At 51.5% G+C, this 26,178-nt stretch overlaps 1 protein-coding gene across 2 annotated transcripts in view; it reads right to left on the bottom strand.

Moving 5' to 3' along the window:
* Nucleotides 1–25,284, bottom strand: part of AQP10 (aquaporin 10) — a 299,203-nt gene extending 273,919 nt beyond the window's left edge. For both annotated transcript variants that reach the window (XM_069651908.1, XM_069651915.1), the window contains exon 1: nt 25,121–25,284. In XM_069651908.1, the coding sequence (XP_069508009.1) occupies nt 25,121–25,219 (99 nt within the window). In that variant the 5' untranslated portion in view covers nt 25,220–25,284. The remainder of the gene's footprint in view (nt 1–25,120) is intronic.
* Nucleotides 25,285–26,178: the final 894 nt, after the last annotated feature.

Below are 26,178 nucleotides of genomic sequence, written 5' to 3'. Positions count from 1 at the left end.
TCCGTGTTCCTCTGCTGGGCTGGGGTGCTGGGGGGGCTCCTGCCCTCGCCCCACGATGAGGAAGAGTGGAGTGAGGGGGTGAGCAGGCACCCAACAGGCCTTAGAGTGGCCTTGGAGCTGGCCGCCGGCGCGATCCGCCTGCCGGCGGTTACAGCTGATGTTAGCGAGGCTCAGCCTCGGTTTCAGGCCGCGCTGCGCCCGGCATGCGCGAGTCAGGCGGCGTGTGGGGACAGGGTCAGGCAGGCCCCTGTCCGTGTTCCTCTGCTGGGCTGGGGTGCTGGGGGGGCTCCTGCCCTCGCCCCACGATGAGGAAGAGTGGAGTGAGGGGGTGAGCAGGCACCCAACAGGCCTTAGAGTGGCCTTGGAGCTGGCCGCCGGCGCGATCCGCCTGCCGGCGGTTACAGCTGATGTTAGCGAGGCTCAGCCTCGGTTTCAGGCTGCGCTGCGCCCGGCATGCGCGAGTCAGGCGGCGTGTGGGGACAGGGTCAGGCAGGCCCCTGTCCGTGTTCCTCTGCTGGGCTGGGGTGCTGGGGGGGCTCCTGCCCTCGCCCCACGATGAGGAAGAGTGGAGGGAGGGGGTGAGCAGGCACCCAACAGGCCTTAGAGTGGCCTTGGAGCTGGCCGCCGGCGCGATCCGCCTGCCGGCGGTTACAGCTGATGTTAGCGAGGCTCAGCCTCGGTTTCAGGCCGCGCTGCGCCCGGCATGCGCGAGTCAGGCGGCGTGTGGGGACAGGGTCAGGCAGGCCCCTGTCCGTGTTCCTCTGCTGGGCTGGGGTGCTGGGGGGGCTCCTGCCCTCGCCCCACGATGAGGAAGAGTGGAGTGAGGGGGTGAGCAGGCACCCAACAGGCCTTAGAGTGGCCTTGGAGCTGGCCGCCGGCGCGATCCGCCTGCCGGCGGTTACAGCTGATGTTAGCGAGGCTCAGCCTCGGTTTCAGGCGCGCTGCGCCCGGCATGCGCGAGTCAGGCGGCGTGTGGGGACAGGGTCAGGCAGGCCCCTGTCCGTGTTCCTCTGCTGGGCTGGGGTGCTGGGGGGGCTCCTGCCCTCGCCCCACGATGAGGAAGAGTGGAGTGAGGGGGTGAGCAGGCACCCAACAGGCCTTAGAGTGGCCTTGGAGCTGGCCGCCGGCGCGATCCGCCTGCCGGCGGTTACAGCTGATGTTAGCGAGGCTCAGCCTCGGTTTCAGGCCGCGCTGCGCCCGGCATGCGCGAGTCAGGCGGCGTGTGGGGACAGGGTCAGGCAGGCCCCTGTCCGTGTTCCTCTGCTGGGCTGGGGTGCTGGGGGGGCTCCTGCCCTCGCCCCACGATGAGGAAGAGTGGAGTGAGGGGGTGAGCAGGCACCCAACAGGCCTTAGAGTGGCCTTGGAGCTGGCCGCCGGCGCGATCCGCCTGCCGGCGGTTACAGCTGATGTTAGCGAGGCTCAGCCTCGGTTTCAGGCCGCGCTGCGCCCGGCATGCGCGAGTCAGGCGGCGTGTGGGGACAGGGTCAGGCAGGCCCCTGTCCGTGTTCCTCTGCTGGGCTGGGGTGCTGGGGGGGCTCCTGCCCTCGCCCCACGATGAGGAAGAGTGGAGTGAGGGGGTGAGCAGGCACCCAACAGGCCTTAGAGTGGCCTTGGAGCTGGCCGCCGGCGCGATCCGCCTGCCGGCGGTTACAGCTGATGTTAGCGAGGCTCAGCCTCGGTTTCAGGCCGCGCTGCGCCCGGCATGCGCGAGTCAGGCGGCGTGTGGGGACAGGGTCAGGCAGGCCCCTGTCCGTGTTCCTCTGCTGGGCTGGGGTGCTGGGGGGGCTCCTGCCCTCGCCCCACGATGAGGAAGAGTGGAGTGAGGGGGTGAGCAGGCACCCAACAGGCCTTAGAGTGGCCTTGGAGCTGGCCGCCGGCGCGATCCGCCTGCCGGCGGTTACAGCTGATGTTAGCGAGGCTCAGCCTCGGTTTCAGGCCGCGCTGCGCCCGGCATGCGCGAGTCAGGCGGCGTGTGGGGACAGGGTCAGGCAGGCCCCTGTCCGTGTTCCTCTGCTGGGCTGGGGTGCTGGGGGGGCTCCTGCCCTCGCCCCACGATGAGGAAGAGTGGAGTGAGGGGGTGAGCAGGCACCCAACAGGCCTTAGAGTGGCCTTGGAGCTGGCCGCCGGCGCGATCCGCCTGCCGGCGGTTACAGCTGATGTTAGCGAGGCTCAGCCTCGGTTTCAGGCCGCGCTGCGCCCGGCATGCGCGAGTCAGGCGGCGTGTGGGGACAGGGTCAGGCAGGCCCCTGTCCGTGTTCCTCTGCTGGGCTGGGGTGCTGGGGGGGCTCCTGCCCTCGCCCCACGATGAGGAAGAGTGGAGTGAGGGGGTGAGCAGGCACCCAACAGGCCTTAGAGTGGCCTTGGAGCTGGCCGCCGGCGCGATCCGCCTGCCGGCGGTTACAGCTGATGTTAGCGAGGCTCAGCCTCGGTTTCAGGCCGCGCTGCGCCCGGCATGCGCGAGTCAGGCGGCGTGTGGGGACAGGGTCAGGCAGGCCCCTGTCCGTGTTCCTCTGCTGGGCTGGGGTGCTGGGGGGGCTCCTGCCCTCGCCCCACGATGAGGAAGAGTGGAGTGAGGGGGTGAGCAGGCACCCAACAGGCCTTAGAGTGGCCTTGGAGCTGGCCGCCGGCGCGGTCCGCCTGCCGGCGGTTACAGCTGATGTTAGCGAGGCTCAGCCTCGGTTTCAGGCCGCGCTGCGCCCGGCATGCGCGAGTCAGGCGGCGTGTGGGGACAGGGTCAGGCAGGCCCCTGTCCGTGTTCCTCTGCTGGGCTGGGGTGCTGGGGGGGCTCCTGCCCTCGCCCCACGATGAGGAAGAGTGGAGTGAGGGGGTGAGCAGGCACCCAACAGGCCTTAGAGTGGCCTTGGAGCTGGCCGCCGGCGCGATCCGCCTGCCGGCGGTTACAGCTGATGTTAGCGAGGCTCAGCCTCGGTTTCAGGCCGCGCTGCGCCCGGCATGCGCGAGTCAGGCGGCGTGTGGGGACAGGGTCAGGCAGGCCCCTGTCCGTGTTCCTCTGCTGGGCTGGGGTGCTGGGGGGGCTCCTGCCCTCGCCCCACGATGAGGAAGAGTGGAGTGAGGGGGTGAGCAGGCACCCAACAGGCCTTAGAGTGGCCTTGGAGCTGGCCGCCGGCGCGATCCGCCTGCCGGCGGTTACAGCTGATGTTAGCGAGGCTCAGCCTCGGTTTCAGGCCGCGCTGCGCCCGGCATGCGCGAGTCAGGCGGCGTGTGGGGACAGGGTCAGGCAGGCCCCTGTCCGTGTTCCTCTGCTGGGCTGGGGTGCTGGGGGGGCTCCTGCCCTCGCCCCACGATGAGGAAGAGTGGAGTGAGGGGGTGAGCAGGCACCCAACAGGCCTTAGAGTGGCCTTGGAGCTGGCCGCCGGCGCGATCCGCCTGCCGGCGGTTACAGCTGATGTTAGCGAGGCTCAGCCTCGGTTTCAGGCCGCGCTGCGCCCGGCATGCGCGAGTCAGGCGGCGTGTGGGGACAGGGTCAGGCAGGCCCCTGTCCGTGTTCCTCTGCTGGGCTGGGGTGCTGGGGGGGCTCCTGCCCTCGCCCCACGATGAGGAAGAGTGGAGTGAGGGGGTGAGCAGGCACCCAACAGGCCTTAGAGTGGCCTTGGAGCTGGCCGCCGGCGCGATCCGCCTGCCGGCGGTTACAGCTGATGTTAGCGAGGCTCAGCCTCGGTTTCAGGCCGCGCTGCGCCCGGCATGCGCGAGTCAGGCGGCGTGTGGGGACAGGGTCAGGCAGGCCCCTGTCCGTGTTCCTCTGCTGGGCTGGGGTGCTGGGGGGGCTCCTGCCCTCGCCCCACGATGAGGAAGAGTGTTTGTTTCCCTATGGTACGTACTGGCATTTTCCGAGCAGCTGCTGCATCTCTTGAGCCACCGGTAGCATTCGGGGCTTCGTCGCGGTCTACAACGGCTCTCCTGACATCTACTTCTCCCCGGTGGTCCGTCCTCTCTCACAGAAGCATTCCTGGTGCTCTGGATGCCCAGAGGTTTCACACAGTAGTAACCTGAGCAGTCCTTGCTTCTTGGACCCTGCTCAGCTTCTCGTCGTCCGCTCTCGGCTTCCCTCCTGCTGGCTCGCACACTTTTCACCGCTGCACGGCTCGCCAGATTCTTTCTTGTAGGAGTGCTCTCAGCTGCAGTGTGGTTAAGCTCCCACATTGGAAAAGGGAGTTGCTTTAGGCCAATCGCATTCGTTGAGAAGCTACATCACTCACTCTGGTTGTCCAGGGTGATCCTTAGACTCCTGATAATCTTCTTCTCAGTATATGCCGTGGAGTCAGAAGTAACATACTTTGCACTCTCTAATTCTTCAGTCTCGTGAAGTAGGTTTCATTTCCCAATACTTGCAATGGAGCTATGTGTAGTATATTTTGCCTTCTCTGACATTTTAACGTTGTCAAGTATATTAGGTTGACTAATTTGACAATAACATGTTGGCCTTATCACAAGAAGGGAGGGACGGATTGAACCTTAGAGAGGGGTTTGGGTGTACTAACTTGGGGGTATACGGCATTCTCAGAACATGGTCGTCTCTAATCCCATAAGGTGTTTCCTCCACTATGTGATCCTCCCTCGGTTCACCACCCCAGCGGGACTATTGTACTGTAGATGAACCGCTCTCGCCCCATAGGGAATGTATCCCCCTGGTGGAGAAGAGACGACTTCCTCCCCTATGTGATCCTCCCTCGGTTCACCACCCCAGCGGGACTATTGTGCTGTAGATGAACCGCTCTGGCCCCATGGGGAATGTATCTCCCTAGTGGAGAAGAGACGACTTCCTCCCCTATGTGATCCTCCCTCGGTTCACCACCCCAGCGGGACTATTGTACTGTAGATGAACCGCTCTGACCACATGGGGAATGTATCTCCCTAGTGGAGAAGAGACGACTTCCTCCCCTATGTGATCCTCCCTCGGTTCACCACCCCAGCGGGACTATTGTACTGTAGATGAACCGCTCTGGCCCCATGGGGAATGTATCTCCCTAGTGGAGAAGAGACGACTTCCTCCCCTATGTGATCCTCCCTCGGTTCACCACCCCAGCGGGACTATTGTACTGTAGATGAACCGCTCTGGCCCCATGGGGAATGTATCTCCCTAGTGGAGAAGAGACGACTTCCTCCCCTATGTGATCCTCCCTCGGTTCACCACCCCAGCGGGACTATTGTACTGTAGATGAACCGCTCTGGCCCCATGGGGAATGTATCTCCCTAGTGGAGAAGAGACGACTTCCTCCCCTATGTGATCCTCCCTCGGTTCACCACCCCAGCAGGACTATTGTACTGTAGATGAACCGCTCTGGCCCCTCCCTCGGTTCACCACCCCAGCAGGACTATTGTACTGTAGATGAACCGCTCTGGCCCCATGGGGAAATTGTAGTGTAGATGAACCGCTCTGGCCCCATCGGGAATGTATCTCCCTAGTGGAGAAGAGACGACTTCCTCCCCTATGTGATCCTCCCTCGGTTCACTACCCCAGCGGGACTATTGTACTGTAGATGAACCGCTCTGGCCCCATGGGGAATGTATCTCCCTAGTGGAGAAGAGACGACTTCCTCTGATTCATCACAGTAGCTTAGAAACCTACTGATAATATTGAATATGACAACTGTGATAACATGAAAAGGAAAACTTTAGTACTGCAGGTGGTGGGAGATATTTGCATAACTAAACCCTTGAAAGTTTGTGAAAAAATGTTAGTAGGCGAGGGATAACCGGGGCATAGCTCTAGATGTGTCCAAAAACGAATCCTAAGCACGGGCTCCCTTTTTCACCCATATACAGTGCATGCACACAAGTGACGCTTTTAGAAAAGGCACGGTAACAGAGGCAGACTGATTATGTGATGCTCTGAAGCTTTCAGAAACAGGAAATGGTGTCCCCGGGCTCAAGCAGAACAGCCAAAGCCTTACATCCAGTCCTGTCTGAAAGTGTAGATATGTCTTATGGGAAGTAGACATTTTAATGTTAGGGGGAATGTTGTGACACATAAAATGAGCAGAGAGCCCAATGTGTATTAACACCCTGGGAGGGGCGCTGTTCAATCAGGATGCTCAGAACATGGGCTGTATTCTATAGTACAAGCCTGCGTTACGAGTAGTCTTGGTGGACTGCACCCTTGCCCTTCCTTTCCCCGCTGCCCCTTCACCACTTTGAATCGACACAGGTGCTAATGGTGACTTTAGTCAGTAAAAAACGAAGGAAAAAAATGTATCCTCCTTGCGTGGACCGGCGCCGCAGCAGTGCTGTTCTCATGAATCCTGTTTCCATGTCCATAACATCGCAGTCAGGAACATGAAAAACGGACTTCCTGTCAGCAGCACTGCTACGGAGCCAGGCAGCGCAAGAAAGGTACGTTTATGTGATGTCCTCATTCGCTTTCTCCTGAGGACAGAAGTCCTCTGTTTGTGTTCATGGTTATTTCGCGGGCTGCGACCCGCGCATGTTTAGGGGCGGGGTTACCTGCCCGAAAGGCAGTTCGAGCCTTGCTGTGAAGGAATAAAGATGTGTTGCACCCCAGCTCTGTGTCGGTCCTCTTTCAGAGTGTAGAGAGTTGAATCCGACAGCAGAGCGTGAGGCGGTCCACGTTCGGGCATATTATAGTTTATTTTTGGAAAAAAACATTAGCACCCATGTATGCAGCTACAAAGGTGGTAAGGGCGATATGCCCCGAGAAGGCGTGGCGACCCTTTTGGTAATGGCACTATTGAATCTGAACCACTGGCATTGCTCACTAATGCTGACCTGTTGGTCTTCGTGGCCTCTACAAACTGTCCCTTTTGGGACATCCTCCTATTTACTTGTGAGGTTTTCACCATTAAATAAACAGTCAGTTTCCCCTCATCAGCTCTGCTAACCTCTACACCCACACAGGCGAGCGACCGTCCGGTTCCTACTTTTAAATTGCCCACCTATAATCGGTTCAGCTTTTGATTCGTTGGCATACGTTGTACAAAGTACCAGTAAGTTTCATGTATAGGATCAGCATTGGGCCCAATGGCCACCTTTACCTGAATCTAATTTTCTTGGAGCACTCCCTCCACTGCGGATGGCCCTCTACACTGACTTCGTCATGCCAATCATTGTAGCATTCTGCTTAAAAACGGAGCTGTGGTTATAGCCTCTGCCTCGCCTTCAACGGTACAGTGGCCACACGCTTTGCAAGGGCAGGAAACACAGCACTTGTGTTCGAAAATGTGATCTACTTTCCCAATAACTGAGGGCAAAGAGCTTTTAAGGTGCCTTGTTTTGACCCCGATTTGGGAAATGTTTAGCAGCAAATCAGCATACTTTGCAGGATATTTTCGGTTTACGTTAAAAAAGCGGAAAAAACACTGAGGTAGAAATAAAGTTTTTTTGGAGCCGAGTTTCGATTTTTTTTTTTCTTTTTGAAATGTGGATGCAGACCACCGTGTCTCCCTCGCCAACACACACACCCCCAGCCTTGTTTATACCCTTACATATCCCCCATGTTTTTTAAAAGGTGCACAAATCTCGCACAAATTCGGCCTTAAAAATTCTTCATTTTCGGCCTGAGTGTTTTTGTGTTCGTTTTTGGGGGGGTAGCATATTTGTAACTAGATTGTATAGTTCATGGCATCTACTGCAACAGTATAGCAGTGGTCCCAGTTCCACAATCGGTGGTGGCAGTGCCTCGGGTAGAATTTGGAGGTGGGAGTATTTAACTCCCTCTTTTACTGGCAGGATTATTCTCCTTCGGAAGAGACTTAAAATTGCGTGACATCCATCCAATGCATGTATAACGTTGAACTGCTTTTAAAACTTTCGAACCAAAATAGTCAAAGTTCTCCAGCTGCTAATCCTTTATTACACGAATGCAAAGCAATCTCCACCAATATAACTTGTAGGTGTGCGCTACGCAGCTGCATCTTCAGGATAACTGGGAAAACGAACTCTGTTAGGATACAGATACAGGACCAGATACCAGCTGCTTACATCAGGTGTGCGTGACTGAACCCCCTACTTCTGGCAGCATTACTTCTCTGCCTCTCACTCTTCACTCTTGCTGCCTAGCACTGGCTCTGTTTCGCAGCCTTTCTGTCGGGCGTTTGCTCTCTCTCCTTCTCGTTGCTACTCTGTCTCGGCTCTCTCTCATTTCCTGTGGCTCTGCCTCTCACTGCGAAGTGTTGCTATCCCAGCTCTCTTATGGTCTATTGCTCCGTGTCTCTCTCTGTCAGTCTACCTCTTTGCTCTCTACACCCCATTGCTCTTGTTTCTCTTCTGTCTTGCTTTCTCCATTGCTGTAACTCCTCCCTCTCTCCCTCCCGTTCATCTCTCTTCATCTGCCTCTCTCCTTTCCTCATTTATGTGTTACATTCTCTACTGTTAAGCTCTCTTTCTTCCCCAGTCTCTCATGGTGTTTGGCTTCGTTTCTCCTGCCTCCCTTTTTCTATTTCCATCTCTCCCACCTGATGTTGGCCTGGGTCATTATTATCCAGTTTCTCGATTTCGCCAGCTCTGCTTCTATCCCACACTCCTATTGCTGGCGTTTCTCTCTCCCTCTCACTCTCTCTCATTCTCTCTCTCCTTCTTCCCCCTCTCTCTCCCTCCTCCATCCCTCGCCATCTCCCCCTCTCTCTCGCTCTCTCTCTTCCTCTCTCTCCCCTCTCTCTATTTGTCCTTTTCTCTCTCTGTCTCTCATATATACCACTATTTCCTTAGTCTTATTTTGTTTGTTGCTCTGCCTTCTGTAGCTCCTTGGTCACTCTCTTTGGGGTTCTTGTTTTGCCTGTTTTGGCAAATCTATCACGCTCTCTGTTGTTCTGTATGACCCTCCAACCCCCTCCAGCCCCCCACACTCCCACCCCCCTCCACCGTTGCCCTGTTTTTCTTACTCTCTTGTTTCTCTACTTGGCTTTTTTCCAAAGCAATAATAAATATTCAAAAAGATGAAAATGCATTTTCAATGTACAAATCTAGTTCAGCTTGTAAATTGTGCGGTCCTTTTAAATATGTGTACACCTGATTTTTGGTAGTAGGCTGGAAAATCAATAATTCGATATTTGTCTCGGCAGATGCTGCACTTGCTTATCTGCAGATGCTATGAGATGTGTGTTCTGAGCCATTCCGAGCATGGCAGCCCTGATGAGATGTGTGTTCTGAGCCATTCCGAGCATGGCAGCCCTGATGAGACGTGTGTTCTGAGCCATTCCGAGCATGGCAGCCCTGATGAGACGTGTGCTCTGAGCCATTCCGAGCATGGCAGCCCTGATGAGACGTGTGCTCTGAGCCATTCCGAGCATGGCAGCCCTGATGAGACGTGTGTTCTGAGCCATTCCGAGCATGGCAGCCCTGATGAGACGTGTGCTCTGAGCCATTCTGAGCATGGCAGCCCTGATGAGATGTGTGCTCTGAGCCATTCCGAGCATGGCAGCCCTGATGAGACGTGTGCTCTGAGCCATTCCAAGTGTGCTCTGAGCCATTCCGAGCATGGCAGCCCTGATGAGACGTGTGCTCTGAGCCATTCCGAGCATGGCAGCCCTGATAAGACGTGTGCTCTGAGCCATTCCAAGTGTGCTCTGAGCCATTCCGAGCATGGCAGCCCTGATGAGACGTGTGCTCTGAGCCATTCCAAGTGTGCTCTGAGCCATTCCGAGCATGGCAGCCCTGATGAGACGTGTGCTCTGAGCCATTCCGAGCATGGCAGCCCTGATGAGACGTGTGCTCTGAGCCATTCCGAGCATGGCAGCCCTGATGAGACGTGTGCTCTGAGCCATTCCAAGTGTGCTCTGAGCCATTCCGAGCATGGCAGCCCTGATGAGACATGTGCTCTGAGCCATTCCGAGCATGGCAGCCCTGATGAGACGTGTGCTCTGAGCCATTCCGAGCATGGCAGCCCTGATGAGACGTGTGCTCTGAGCCATTCCAAGTGTGCTCTGAGCCATTCCGAGCATGGCAGCCCTGATGAGACGTGTGCTCTGAGCCATTCCGAGCATGGCAGCCCTGATGAGACGTGTGCTCTGAGCCATTACGAGCATGGCAGCCCTGATGAGACGTGTGTTCTGAGCCATTCCGAGCATGGCAGCCCCGATGAGACGTGTGTTCTGAGGCATTCCGAGCATGGCAGCCCTGATGAGACGTGTGCTCTGAGCCATTCCGAGCATGGCATCCCTGATGAGACGTGTGCTCTGAGCCATTCCGAGCATGGCAGCCCTGATGAGACGTGTGCTCTGAGCCATTCGGAGCTTGGCAGCCCTGATGAGACGTGTGCTCTGGGCCATTCCGAGCATGGCAGCCCTGATGAGATGTGTGCTCTGAGCCATTCCGAGCATGGCAGCCCTGATGAGACGTGTGCTCTGAGCCATTCCGAACATGGCAGCCCTGATGAGACGTGTGTTCTGAGCCATTCCAAGTATCCAAGTATGGCATCCCTGATGAGACGTGTTATGAGCCATTCCAAGCATGGCAGCCCTGATGAGACGTGTGCTCTGACCCATTCCGAGCATGGCAGCCCTGATGAGACGTGTGCTCTGAGCCATTCCGAGCATGGCAGCCCTGATGAGACGTGTGCTCTGAGCCATTCCGAGCATGGCAGCCCTGATCAGACGTGTGCTCTGAGCCATTCCAAGCATGGCATCCCTGATGAGACGTGAGTTCTGAGCCATTCCGAACATGGCAGCCCTGATGAGACGTGTTTTCGGAGCCATTCCAAGCATGGCAGCCCTGATGAGACGTGTGTTCTGAGCCATTCCAAGCATGGCAGCCCTGATGAGACGTGTGTTCTGAGCCATTCCGAACATGGCAGCCCTGATGAGACGTGTGCTCTGAGCCATTCCGAGCATGGCAGCCCTGATGAGACGTGTTTTCGGAGCCATTCCAAGTATGGCAGCCCTGATGAGACGTGTGCTCTGAGCCATTCCGAGCATGGCAGCCCTGATGAGACGTGTGTTCTGAGCCATTCCGAGCATGGCAGCCCTGATGAGACGTGTGCTCTGAGCCATTCCGAGCATGGCAGCCCTGATGAGACGTGTGCTCTGAGCCATTCCAAGCATGGCAGCCCTGATGAGACGTGTGCTCTGGGCCATTCCAAGTATGGCATCCCTGATGAGACGTGTGCTCTGAGCCACGTGTGCTCTGAGCCATTCCAAGTGTGGCAGCCCTATTCCAATTACCTGATGAGACGTGTGAACCACTGAATATCAAGCAGTCCTGTTGATAAAAGGAAAGCTAAGTCAGTTCTGCTCTGGATCTTAAACACATATCTCTGCACCAGATACATTAACTCACTGAGCTATTGACAGGGTTAGAAAGAACAGGTGAATCATTGGTCTATACAGCAGGATTTTTAACGCGCTGAGCACATTTCCCTGACCTGCTATTGGCACTGAAAGGCCCACGGAGTTGGTGCCCTGACAGTCTCGTTTAAGGCTTACCACACGTGACTGGCTCATCCCAAGCTCCATGCCCATGTCGACTGACTATCCAGATGCAAATCTGGAGATTCATAATGATGAGGACGATGCCTTTGAATTGTTGGTGGTTTTTTGCAGGGTCACTAGTCAGACATGGGAGAGGGATACATCATGCAAATTGCAAGCTTGAGAGTAGGTTGGCTGGAAGTCTACTTACTAGAACAAGCAGCCTTCTCACGTGTGCCTTCTCGTGTGTATGGCACCAGCTATGGCAAATGGCACGCGGAGCTCAGACACTCTTCTTGTTCAGTACTTGAGTCAACACATGTTGGTACGGTGCCGTTACAGCAGCTCCGTTGAGAAATCCAGGTCACAAAGCGTAGCAGTCCTGCTAAGAAATGTGGTTATGATGCCATAAAATATGCCTTAATCCTGCTTTGAATAGTTGACATTGCCCCATGAATAGGATATGAAGCCCCCCTGAGTAATTACTGTACTGTGCCTAAACGTTAAGCAGAACTGAACACCTTTCGGCCATAAATAGAGCAGATCTTGAAAGCATTTCAATGATGACTTATTTGCCAAATCCTTAGGATGCTGCACATAAAAGAAACGTACATATAACTACATGCAAAGTCTAGGTAATTACACCCAAACGTGAGAATAGTGAAAATAAATTAGTATTAAAAGCTTAAAGGAGAATGGCGTGTTCCTCATGTTGGTGTAAAACTTTAATAGAGGATTAGGGAAGAGCCAGTTCTGGCCTTCTGTACTAGGGAGTGGTAGGAGGGGCTTTGCTGAGCTCCACGTTAAAGGTTCCACCATGTGTCTGAACGCATGATGACCAGGTTCACAGGGAGGTGACTCAGTGTCTGTTGAGGTGGCTGTGGCGGACAGGAGGCACCTGTGTCTCTCTGGAACTACCTGAAGGCGCCGATCGCTATACATGACTGGCTTTAAGAGCAGGAAGATTGCGGAGGCTGATTGATGTGGCGCTGGAAGAGGTCAAGAGCTTACCAGATAAATCATGTGGTCCTGCATTAACCACCCCCTTTTGATAGTAGAGCTATGCTGGGTGCCCTTGTTGGGTAGTTGGTCACCATGTTTTTGACCACATGGCAACGCCAATGTATATAGGTAGTTAATGCTGAGGACAATTGACTGGCCCTAGCCTCCTATACACTGGATGCCCATCTGGGCTGTTGACCTGAGCTGAAGCTGTCACACCCCCTCACCTGGCTTTCCGCTACTCTTTGAGGACTCATATACTTGGTAGAAATATTGGGACGCCTGTAGCTGATCCGCAGCTTATCATGATCCTGGGCTGACAAAGGACCCCGGACTGCGGTCACAGGGGCATTGGGGGCACCTTTGGAAGAGCAAAAAGCCATTGTCATGCCAGGCACCAAGATGAAAGGATCCTAGAAGAAGACTATCATGGACTAATTTGGCCATAAAACACCACGGGGGGGCCCACTTGGGCTCCTGCTGATATAATACAAAATGATGTCATGCACCCCTTAGAACAGGAAGACAAGGGGCCTCATTACGAGTTTGGAAGTAGCCATGCCGGGTCCGGGTTCCCTGAATGGGGAAATACTGGGCCATTCCGACCTTGGAGGGCCCAGTATTTCCCCATTCAAGGAACCGGACCCGGTCCATCCCCATTCCCATTTGAACCACCACAGGGCTCAATGGGAATGGGGAGCATCCTAACAACGGGCCCGTTAATAACCGGCCCGTTGTTAGCATGCTGGGCTGCTCGCGGGACCCGCTAAGGACATCTGATAAAACCAGGCGTCCTGAGCGGGTCCCGCGAGCAGACCTCGTAATGGGGCGGTAAGGGGTTAACCGCTCCGGCACCTTTACTGGCACCATGAACCCTTTACCGCCCTCCTCGTAATGACGCCCAAGGTCTTGGCTGCAATTGCAGCGCTGTGCACCTCTATTGAATGCAAATTAGAGGAGGATAAAATTGAGGTCAACCTATTGCGACAAGATGTTAAAGCTTTGTCCTCCAGGGTTGCAAATAATGAAGAATAACTCATGACTGATACTGATGTCATGAAAACCACAGTGAAAAACCTGGTGTACATAAATAAAATCCTGGAGCAACGAACTGAAGATTCTGAAGACAGGTCCCGCTGCAACAGTGTACGTGTAATGGGTCTCAATGAGGGGGGCGAAGGCCCGGATCCAACGCTGTACGTTGAAAACCTCTTGATACAGGAAATAGGTGCTGGACGACTTCCTCAGGGGTTGACAGTTGAGAGTGCACACAGATCACTGGCCCACAGCCCGCCCTCGGGTGCCCCGCCTCGCCCAACCATAGCTCGTACATCCTCAAGGTTTCCAGAGAAGGAGGTGTAATCAAGCGTGGCGCATCTCAACTAGCTATCTATCTGGATTATACCCTTATGGTGCAGAAGAAAAGAAACATGTTTGCACCAACCGAAGAGAGCTTCTGCAATCTGGACCTAAAATATATGCTACTATATCCGGCGAAATTTAGGGTGCTATAGAACAGCAAAGCGCTATTTTTTGAACACCCCAAGGAGGCTAATTTATGGATGGATGGATGACCTGGCACAGAGAGGAGACAAAAGGCTTCGGAGGTTGGATGATCAAAGCTTGAAAGCTCTTAGAGAACACGGCTCACTGCGCACGTATCTGTCACCTTAGTCACTGGTTCGGGAGCCTGCTTTACGGACTCCTACATGACACTCGGATTGCTCGATAAGGCTCGGGTGACCACTACTCAGACGGATATGCCATCAGTGGAGCCTGATATTGCGGTCTGCACTATACCCGCAGACCCATGGTGCACTAGTGCTCTTGGGCGGCAGGAAGGCTTGAACTCAACTTTGCTGTTGAGCCCCATGTTTATAATGTTTGTTATGGTTTATGGTTACATAGGTTTACACTTCTTTGCATTGGATGGGACCAGGGTGGAGATGCTTGGAGGTTTACTGAGATGGAATGCATGGTTGGAAGAGAAGGATGAGATGAAAGGTGGGAGGCAAAGGAATGTGGAAGTGTTGGTCACATTAGAAGTGCTTGGCTGTCTCCGGCCTCTGAGAGGCGGGTGGCTGTCAACTGGGAATGGGAAGGGTGTCTCCCCTTTATCCAGGAGCAGTGCCACACCTTAGGATTGTGTCTTGGAACATCTGGGGAATGTATTCCTATTTGAGGCGACTCTGGATTGCTTTGTATGTACAAAGGAAATGGATCTCCATAGCATTATTACAGGAGACCCACTTATTGAATGACAAACTCACAAAAACCATTTCAAAGTGGGCCGGGGTGGGTTATGGCTCCCAATAATCAAAGTATGCTAGAGCTGTCATGGTTTGGGTGGCTGGATCAGTACCATTTAAACTGGTTAAGGTGGAAACAGACGACCAGGATAGAATGGTAATAGTACAAGGCTTGGTTGAACAAAGAGAGATGTGCCTAGTGAACTCTTATGCCCCTAATCATGCTTCCGCATCCTATGCACTAGAAGGACACTATTAGGGATTTGTTTTGGATTTTGGGGTGGTGACTTCAACTGTGCAGTGGATCATATGCTCGATAGGTCGGACGATAAATGTACACTGCCCTCCCCGTCTGCCAAGACCCTGTGTATCTTGTTGCAGGAATTGTCTTTGACAGATGTATGGTGAGCTATAAATGGTAGCAGACGCTGCTAGTCCATTTATTTTTCACCACACAAAGTCCACACCAGGATTGACTATATATTCTCCAGAAGAGAACACCCAGATGAGTTTGTAAGCACAGAATATGCTGGTAGGACTATTTCTGACCACTCACGTTTGATGGTTCTGTGGGTCCCTACGTGCTCACTGGCCCCCATCCCGGCGTAGAGCATGCCAATGCAGGCCCTCGCGGACGACATTTGGCTGAAGCTATATAGAATTATCTGGAGGCTAATGTGGGGAATGTCGACAAATGCAGACGGTATGGGAGGCCCTTAAGGTTGTGGCGCAAGCAAGGTAATTGCTAAAGCGGGAGGCTTCAGGAAAACTTGTACCTCTGAATTGGGTAAACTGGAAGCTGAGATACAAAAGATTAAAGGGGGGAATATGCGGAGGGCCCACACGAAGAGGTGTTGCTCCCCATGCGTACCAAATGTTCTGAAGCATGGGAACACCTTAGGAAATTTGACAACGGGCTATATACCTTCAGAATGCATGGGGAAGATGATAAAATGGGTAAGATGCTGGCATGGCTATGAAAAAGCGAACAGCTCAGACATGTAATTACTGAGGTCCAGGATGAACGCGGAACAGTTTGGAGATCCCAGTGTTTACAGTGACTTCTATCAGGGACTCTACAGCGTTAGGACTGGAATAGATACTGTTGAAAACCAACACACCTTAACACACACTACCCTGCCTAGAGCCACAGCAGAGCAAGCTGCAGCTCCAGGGGCACCCATAACTGAGGAGGAATTGCGAAGCGTATTATGTCCCTGAAGTCTAGCAAAACACCAGCGGGCGATGGATTACCAGCTGGATTTTACAAGTCCTGTATAGACTCCTTGGTGCCGGTACTCCTTCAAGTGTTTGGAGAAGCATGTGAGTTTCACTCCCTTCCCGCTAGTATGACTGAATCTGAGATAGTGCCAAGCTTTAAACCTGGGAAGCCGTACAATTTGTGTGACTCGTGCAAACCATTGTCAATGTTAAATCAAGATGTGAAGATCCTGACAGCTTTGCACGCTAGGAGACTTAAAACTATTCATTGGATCTATAATACACAGGGATCAGACAGGGTTCGTACCAAATAGGAGCACATCACCCAACCTACATAGGCTCCAATACATCATGGATAGATCCCAGAGACACGAGGCTCCCTTCGCTGCGATCTCCTTAGACGCGATCAAGGCCTTTCACTCTGTCTTTTGGCATTGGATGTATGCTGTCCTGGAAGGCTTTGGTCTTGGTGAATGATTCTCTCGTTGGGTTCAAACTGCTTTATAATACACTGGTGGTCAGGATGCACACACATAACTACAGCCTGGAATATTGGCAGAGGTATGATATGATATGGCATTTATAACGCGCCTATACACAAGTGTTTCAAGGCACGACGAGGCAAGGGAGGGGGAACAAAAAAGGGACGACAGACAACAATCCTACTAGGCCAGGTGTCATTCAGACCGTGCAAGTGCAAGGTACCAGACAAGGCTGCCCCCTGTCACTGATGCTCTACATACTCGCATTGGAACCATTGGTGGTGTTTCTACGCAATGAGTTCGCAGAAGTCGTCATACTGGTGGATGGGACGTGTCACTTGGTGTCGTTATATGCTGATGATTGCTTCTTATACATAAACAACCCGGTAGAGAATCTGCCTATGATATGAGCGGTATTAGACAACTTTGCAGAGCTTACTGGCATCACCTTTAGCAAGGAGAAGTCCTGCATTTTTCCACTTGCGGGGCTATGTAGGATGAGACTGGAAGACCTACCGCAGTTAGGAATCAAATGTAAAACCCGGTCATTTAAGTGGGGGTCAACATATGGCACCAGGCTAGTCAAATGCAAACAGATAACACGATGCACGCTCTGCAGGGCATTAAGCCGTCTATGAGATTTTGGGATCGACTGCCACTTTCACTGACGGGAAGGGCGGCATTGGTCAAGATGGTGGTACTCCCAAGACTGCTATACTTTTTCGCTAATATTATGTACATGATCCCGCGCTCTTCTTTAAGTCATTGGATTCACTTGTAAATGGGTTCCTTTGGGGAGGTAGACGCCGTAAGATCACGCTCCTCGCGCTGCAACTTAAACATGTGGATGGTGAGATCCAGCTACCTTGGTTGGAGTTATATTACCTGGCGGCACAAGCACAGCATGTAGCTAAGTGGCTGGCCGATGAAGAAACACTGGACACCTTGCTCATGCTAGGTGCTATAATACTGATACTCCTTAAGAAGTCCTTGTGGATTGCAGAGTGCGATCTACCAGATACCCCACACATGTCAGACATGGGGAGTTAAATATGGAGCAGGTTGGGGAAGATATTGGACATGGGGCGGGCATACTCTATGAACATACCCCTAGCGGCTATGCTGTGTCAAAGCAGATGTGAGTTACCTTTATTTCGGAGGTGGGAAGGAATGGGCCTGGCTACCTGGGGAGATGTTGTTAGGGATGGCGTCTTCAGAGATTTTGCTGATGTTGTGGAGGAACATGGGATCCAGAAAGGGCACTTCTAGGGATATATGCGGCTTACTAACTTTGCTAAAAAAACATTGGCCAGCGTGGCCTGAGGAACCCAAATGTGAGGAAATATTGAAGACGCTGTATGAAGTAGACGATGGGGGGAAACCTGTAACGTGCCTATGTCAGAGCTTGCTTGCAAGAGCAAGCACCCGGGTCATGCGCATGGATCAAATCGGAGGACGACTTGGGATGTGTGATAGAGGATAGGCAGTGGGACTTAGCATTGCTGTTTGTAAATAAGATTTCTAGAAATGCAAGGTTTCACATGTTATAGTTGAATGTACTCTATAGCACATATATGGCACCTCAGAAAGTGGCAAGCTTTAATAAACAGACACCTCCTGGGTGCCCTTGGTATGGGGAGAACCTGCAGATTTTAAGCATGTGTTTTGGCTGTGCCCTAAAGTTTGCTCCTTTTGGTGCCAAATCCAACTTGCACTGGAGAAGGCTGGGGTATTGAGATATGATTGGACCCCTATGGAATGCCTTCTTGGCATTTATTCACGCTTGGATAAAGTTAAACATATAGTTAAAGCTATGGACCAGGCTGTGTTCTTGCAAAACGTAGAATTGCCATGTCATGGAGAAATAGCTCTGGCCCATGTTATGCAGCATGGTGGGGAGACTTGGGGGATGAGCTGGTCCATGGCAGAGACGACGGAATGGCTTAGAGCCCTGAGGAAGGGTATGGCAGAACCGATGATACGCCTGGAATCTTGGAAGACCCTACTACATGCTATGCTTCCGTGCTCTGATGACAAACCTCCATGAAGGGGCGGTACTGTTTGTATATTCTTATGAATGTTATGAAAATGACTGTTTGATTAGCTCAAACATGCAGTCTGGGGAGATTGACATGCTAGTGCCTCATGCCCTATGACCTCCCGTCCACTACATGGATTCCTTTTATGTTTCCTTTTTCTCTGTATTTGATGTCTAGACATAGATTTACCAACGTTCTCTTTGCCCTGCTCTTGCCCTGCATGTTATTTAGTTGTATTGTTTGATGTTTTTTGTTTATTTGCATCGTCATAAAATAAAAAAAGAATTAAAAAAAATCAGGGTACCACCCAGACGTCCACCAGGTTAATGATTGACCCAGGCTATCATGGTTAATAATTAACCCACCGAGATTCAAAACATTGCAACTTATAAGTATCAACCCAAAAAGAAACACAGGTGGGATGCGACCTAAAAACACATATGTGCACACAGACATACACATGGACAAAGGCTGAGCCTTGCCCCCTTTTACTGTGTGCATGCACAGACGCACACTCACAGTTGAGTACATACCACACCCTAGGCACATGCATAGTAGTGACCTGTAGACCCAAGACGTTAGTGACAATGGTCCCCCGTGTATGCCCCAAGTACCACACAAAACATTGTGTAAGTGTTGGCAATACAAGTCTGTGGTTTTTATTTCACATTACGTATAAAAAAATCACAATCCTCATAATCATCCATAATAATACATAATGTACACTTTTGGGCACGAGGTCCAAGGGTTGCGCCCTCTGGCCCGTGCCGCCTTCCTCTTTCCATTACGATTTGGGCCCCGTTTGTGGCCCTGTCTTTTCTTCCCTTTCCTTTCTCTCCCTTTTTCTTGGGTGGGAGGGTTCTTGCGGAAAGAAAAAGTAGCTGCGTATGCAGTTACCTTGTTTGGTGCTCCGTTCGGAGTCTCAAACTCAATGTGCTTTCTTGATGCTTGTGCAGTCCTTATATTGTCAAGGGACTAGCCCTGGGCTTTGTGTGCCAGTGTGGGGGCTTACCCAGCCCCCAGCCGGCTGGCGCCGACGGCATTTAGCACCATGGGTGCCTTTTGTCCCTACCTGGGAGTTTCCTGTTTGCCTTGTCCTAGGTGCTTGTCACCTTCCTGTTGTCCCTATTGTGTGGAGTTGCACCCCATTGCCTGTGTTCCTGCCTGGCTCCAAGAGTCTGGAGTATGTGCGAGGGAGAAGTGTTTTCCCATATTTCCATACCAACTGGCTTTTGTTCTGACAGCCAGTGTCCTGCCCCTCTCCCTTCCTGTCCTCTTTGGTCTGCTGGTTACTGGCCCCCGCTTTCCTAGCTGAGGGGTGCCCCCTCCGCAGTGCTGGCTACAACAGGGGGCTCCCTTTGGACACAAATGCCTCTGTTGCCACAGAACACCTAAAACCTGACCTGCACCAGAGCCCAAGGCGCTTCTGGTCTGCATGTGTCAGCACAACAGCAAAGCTATCTTGCCTTTTTCCCTGTGTCCCACTCTCTTTCTGAACCACCTGAGCACCAGGAGACCATATCAATGACAGTGGTGTAGTATAAACGCCAAAACCGTAACAACAAAGTGTGCTGCGTCCTGCTGCCAAGGGTATACGTCACTCAGATCTCACTACCTTCAAAGATGAACGAATGATCCTAAATCTGAATATAAAATACTTTTCATCACCTTGCCCAAGGAACCTTCTGTGAGAGCGGAGGATGCAGAAGCTCAGAAAGGGGCCCAGGAAAGAGAAGATGGACTAAGAAGCACAAAGTAAATCTCTACAGTAAGCATACAAAGTCTCCGTGCCTACAAAATCAATTTGAAAGAAAAGGAAAATTCAAGTTGGAAATGATTTGGGTGCCAAGGAAATCTTCTAAGAACTTCGGAGGGAACTAGGAGGAGGACGGGGTTCACATGGCGGATAACGTAGAGAGAGTGAGGGAGCGCAGAGTGGAGAAGTGGGGCACAGAATAACCAAATGGGGCATGTGATGCAGGAAAGATGCTGTTAGCGCGCCCTGTGTTGGACCTGGGCACCTAAGTGGAGGACTCGGTAGGACTCAGCGTGGGATGGGCAGGGGAGCCATGCCAAGAGTGTGAGAACTGGAAAAACAACACTGGGAGAGATGACAGAATGAGATACACCGTAAAGGCGTAGATATACATCCTTTGTAGGGGATAGAGTGCAGCCGCCGGGTCCCACAGCAGTGAATTATGGCGCGTTGCCAATGTGGATACATTACAAGAGGAAGAAAATGCCTTCCTTTCACGTCTCTTGGGCGTTCCCCCTTCTATGTATGCCACCCATTTAGAAACAAAACTTGCCCACATTTCGGATACTCTTCGCTTGAAACCTGTTTTGCTTTGGTGTTCTCTGTGGGCAAGTCAGGATGAGCGTCTAACCAAATCGCTCATACTTGATCTGCTTTCCTTAGGGAATTGTGAGGTTGGCCTATATCAGAACATCTTAAAGGACGGTGGGGTTGAGCCTGAGCTCCGAGAATTCTGACGATATTACTGTTACTGGAGTGTCGAACCGACATTGTTGACAGTAGGGGTGACTATAGAGAGTATATGAATCTACATACATCCTCTGTAAGAACTATCTGCCCCTTTCACCTTTGATGGGGGCAGCTGGCTATTTAACATCCGTCGCAAACTATTACCACTGTACTGTTTTGGCCAAGGTTAGACTAATGTGCTTCCTGTCAAGACACTGATTGGTGAATGGGGGGAGTGCGAGACTCTGACGCACTTTGTATCTGTAAGGATTTAAGGACATTTGACTTGCTCCACTCCCTTAGGGCATGTGGCCTAAACCAGTAGAAACCTGCCTTTTTACTGCTTTGTCAAATTTCAGGCATAAAAACTGCCTTTAAATTTGCAAGTTACCTGAAATTTACTTGGAAACCTAGAGTGTCCTTTTTAACACTCATTTCATTATATTACATTTAGATTGAGATGCTTGTGGTGTTTGAATGTGTTTTATGCTGCCTTATTGCTAAGGACTGGATCATTTGCACAGCTAAGGCTTCCCACTTCATCTATTTTAATGTACTGTTTTTATGGTATTGTCTTTTTATGAATTGTGATGTTTTATGGATTTAATTAATTCGAAATTAACGTTGACTTCTACTACATACTTTGTAGAGCTTAGTGGCTTACTGAGAAGAGCGTGAGGCGAAATGAGACACACAAGGGGAAACACTTGTGTATAGGCACGTTACAAATGCCATATCATATCATATCATAAGATGAGACATTTGAGGAAGATGAGAGACATTAGGGGAAGATAAGAGACACTTGTGGAGGAATGGAGACACTAGGCAGGAGGGATATATTGAGAGACAAAAGAAACACAAGAGGGATGGGGAGGATGAAAAACAGATTTGGGAAAATGAAGAACCCTTTGTGGCAAATTTGAGGAACAATACAATGAAAAAAAGAAGCACAATGGCGTAGATCAGAAGCACATTGGGAAAATGCAGGGGGCATGGGAGAAGATGAGAAGCATGTTGGGAAAAATGAGGGACACGGGATCTGGGGAATATGAGGGACTCATTTGGGAAGTTGAGGAAGACATTGGGGAAGATCAGAAGCACTTTGGAGGAGATGGGCACACTGGGGACAATGAGGGACACATTGGGGAAGATGAGGGGCACAGTTGGGAAGATGAGGGACACAATGGGGAATAAGTGAAGCACATTGGGGAAATGAGGGGCTTTTTGGGGGGATAAAGAACATGTTGGGGAAGATGAAGGACATGTTGGGGTGGATGACAAACACATTGGGGGAAAGATGAGGTACACATTGGGGGAAGATGAAGGACACATTGCGGAAGATGAGGGACACAATGGGGAATATGTGAAGCACATTGGGGAAATGAGGGACATTTTGGGGAAATAAGGAACACATTGTGGAAGATGAAGGACATGTTGGGGTGGATGAGAAACACATTGGGGGAAAGATGAGGGACACATTGGGGAAGATGAGAAGCACATTCGAGTAGATAGGCGCGGTGGTCGGTCACTTTTTGCGAAAAAAAAATGTCGAATGTCAATAATGTCAAAAATAATGTCGAAAAAAAAAGTCGAATTTCTTTTTTTTAAATTATATATTTATTTTGGGGTCCGGGAATAAAAAAAAAAGGTAAAACCAAAAATAAAAAGGGGGGGTGGGGGAGGGGAACCCCCCCCATTTCGAATAAAAAACATAATTAAAAAAATTCGACTTTTTTTTTCGACATTATTTTTTTGAAAAATGACTTTCGACATTTTTGTATTCGAAAAAAATGACTATAAGCCGATAGGGACACATTGGAGACGATGAGAAGTACATTAAAGATGGTGAAAAGTGCCTTGGGGTGGATGAGGGCCACATTGGGAAGATGAGAAGCATTGGGGAAGATATGGGACACATTAGGGAAGATGAGAAACACATCGGTGAAAATTAGGGACACATTGGGGAAGATGAGGGACACATTGGGGAATGTGAGAAAAACATTGACGAAAAAAGAGGGCCACATTAGGGAAGATGAGCAGCAGTGAGGAAGATGAGAAGCACAGTGAGGAAGATGAGAAACACATTGGGGAAAATACAGGGCACATTGGAGAAGATGAGACGCACATTGGAGAAGATGAGACGCACATTGGAGAAGATGAGACGCACATTGGAGAAGATGAGAAGCACATTGGAGAAGATGAGAAGCACATTGGAGAAGATGGGAAGCACATTGGAGAAGATGAGACGCACATTGGAGAAGATGAGAAGCACATTGGAGAAGATGGGAAGCACATTTGGGAAGATGAGAACCCCATTGGGGAAGATAAGGGAGATATCGAGAATGAGAAATTCCATGGAGAAGAGGCATATTTTAGCATAGATGTGAAAGACGCATTGGCAAAACATAAGAACAACATTGAGGGAGTATGGGAGAAACCTAGGCAATGTGCGATTTAAGATGATACCCTTTGGGGAACAATTGGAACAACATGTCATGATACATACACGTGGGGGGGGGGCTGGTAGATACATGCTTTTGTGACTTCACATGATTGTAGCCCTCGGATGTTATGTTACACCACTAGAATCACGTTAGTCCTAAGAGGTAACTTCCTTCTCTTTGGCCACCTCAGTCATGACCTGTAACACCAACTGCCATTGCGTAACCAACTGTCCAGTCCTGCGCGTTCACCCTCCAGTTCGGACAATTCACTGTTCCAACCACAAACCGCATTGAGGCCATACAAATGGGGAAAGGGTGCTATATAAATAACGAATACAATACATTCGTTAGTACTCTCCGTTACATAACTGTGATCCGAACATACCTCTATCAAAGTGACCCAGTCTAGACCTTTGGCCCTCCCTGCTGCTCGTGGGGTCCTTGACACTTACCTATCCTACTGTAACAGTGTCCCTTATTCGTAATCAGTGCTTTAAATGGGCCGATCCCACCCTCAGTACCTGCAGTTCTTATTTTTGAACATTTGAGTACCTCAAAGCTTGAAAGAGGGTACCGGTGCTGAACTATGTTGCAAGGTGAAAATGAAAGCTTTTCATTTCGCTTTGTCGCAACTTAAGGTACTAAGCTTCTGCAGCCTTTGCTGGGGAAAGCAGGCCCTCTCCCCCCTCCTCTCCACCACCCAGTGCCCATAATGTCTCCTTCTGGGCCTTCCTTGCAGAACAAAAGGAGAGACAAGCATGCAGCTACTCTACTCTCAGCGCACTAGGCACGGAACTCCGTCTCGCTGAGTGGGCTTCACCTGTGACCATTGCTGTCCTTTGATGGAGCAGGGATTGATTTCTAAAGCGTGGGGAAATACTTGTTTTTAGATGTTGCTCTGTTATGAGCAGTGGCCATTCTATAAAATGTCAAATTTAATCTAGATACTCTAACGCTCTTAACACGATGCATAACAACAACAAACTGGACATTTGTGTGAAAGGATTCCAGATACACTGATTTCTTGCCAAAGTGTGTGCTTTCGGCACATAATTTAATGTTACTGGCCATTGCCTGCAAACAACCGGGTGTGCCTAAAAGGTACCTGTGCCCAAGATGCCGTGCAGAAACGGCCGGCGCCGAAAGCACTGCGCCCACATATCTGGCTTCGTAGCTTATGGGTATCTTCACTTCTTTGTTTCGTATGTAAAGCACTGTTCTAAAGCAACGATGCAGCACTCCTTTCATTTTAAACATGTACCACCCGCTTGCCTAAATCTTCGCCCCTACCGTGGGGGAAGCACGCCCAACTCTTGCCAATGCACCGCCATAATTATACACAGCAGCCATAGAACTCCACGTCCGGGATACATGGAGCCGGCAAGACACAAAATGTCGGACAGCGCCCCCTTCTGCTCGAGTACTGGGACCCGCAAATAGGAAGGGTGCTCTTGGAGCCTGACTTGCCGTGCTGACTCCTAAACACACCCATCAATCGCAGTGTTGAATCGGGCATGGTGCCCCCTTAACGGCTCTCCCCGACCCCATGCACCTAGTCCTGGACCATCCCACTCCCTGCTCTCGCGGAACTCTGACTCTTAACAGCCGTCATAATAGTGTATAAATATGGCACAACACGTTCAGCAGACATCTTGATAAACACCGAAAATGCAGCATCGGACCGCAGGCATTCGAACCTCCAACATAAGTTCTCACTTGTTTCTCCGGAGCAGGCGCTTTATCCCGCTGAGCTAGAATAATGGCTTTATACAAACCAATCCAAAATAGTTGCATCCTTATTCTCCGGAACCTCTACTTACAATCAGCACAAAGACACCCAGGAACTCTGCCATGCACTCGCGGGCCAGGGGGTGCTCTATGCGCAGCAGGGGCCTGGCAAGGTGGATGGCGCGGGCCATGGTTCCTTGGATACTCGGAAGAAAGGGAGCTACGGGCAGAGGGCGCCTTTATAACACACACGCTCACAGGTGATAAGAGGCCTGGCCTTCGCTGTAAGGATGTTTATTAATAACTAGCAGATTCGCAGCCAAAGCAGCTTTGTGTATAATCTGAGGAAGGGCACTGTGCGCCACGCGTTTGAACATCACACGTCGCTCAACCCTATTCACCATTCAGGTGGTAGAGTCCGGTGACCCGGTGCTACCTCCAGACCTCTGAGCGCAGGTGGAAACCTAGGTATGTCAAGGCAACGACCTCCTGTCAAGGCCAGACCATAGGGTCTAAACTACCCCCTGCTAGTGGGGTAGTTTAGACCCCATGGTCCAACAACGTGGGAGTTCGGGAGGCAGCAGGGATTTGGGAATACCAGTGCCATATCATTGTATACCACCAGGGACACAGTGTGCAATGCTAAACTTCAAGTTAACAATTTAATGCATTCTGGGAGTTGTAGTCTTTTTTTCACCTTCAATTAGACTATGGGCCTCATTACACGGATGGCAGTGGACCAAGGTGCTATTAGCACCTTGGTCCATTCCGGTAAAATACCGGCATCGCCTTGGTGGAAAGGGGAATTACCGCCCTATTTCAAGGTTGGCGGGGCGGTAATTCCCCTTTCCCCCATTGCCCTTCCCCATTCCCATTTTTTCCCCATAGGGCTCTATGGGAATGGGGAAGGCGCTAATTACGGTGCCGTAAACTGCGGTACCGTAATTAGCTCCCTGGTCCCTTTGCGGGTTGGTTTTTAACGCCTGCAAAAAGCAGACGTTAAATTCACCAACCCGCAAAGGGACCTCGTAGTAAGGCGGTAAGGGTTTACCGGTACCGGTAAAATACCGGTACCGGTAAACCCTTACCGCCTACCGTGTAATGAGTCCCTATATCACCGTGAGAAAATGACTACTGCTTTGGAGTGGTG

The sequence above is a fragment of the Ambystoma mexicanum genome, chromosome 1p (genome assembly GCF_040938575.1).
Source record: "Ambystoma mexicanum isolate Mex_15411 chromosome 1p, UKY_AmexF1_1, whole genome shotgun sequence".
Taxonomy (NCBI): Eukaryota; Metazoa; Chordata; class Amphibia; order Caudata; family Ambystomatidae; genus Ambystoma; species Ambystoma mexicanum.
The sequence above is the reverse complement of the archived record's forward strand: the minus strand, read 5'-3'. Positions and strand labels throughout refer to the sequence as shown.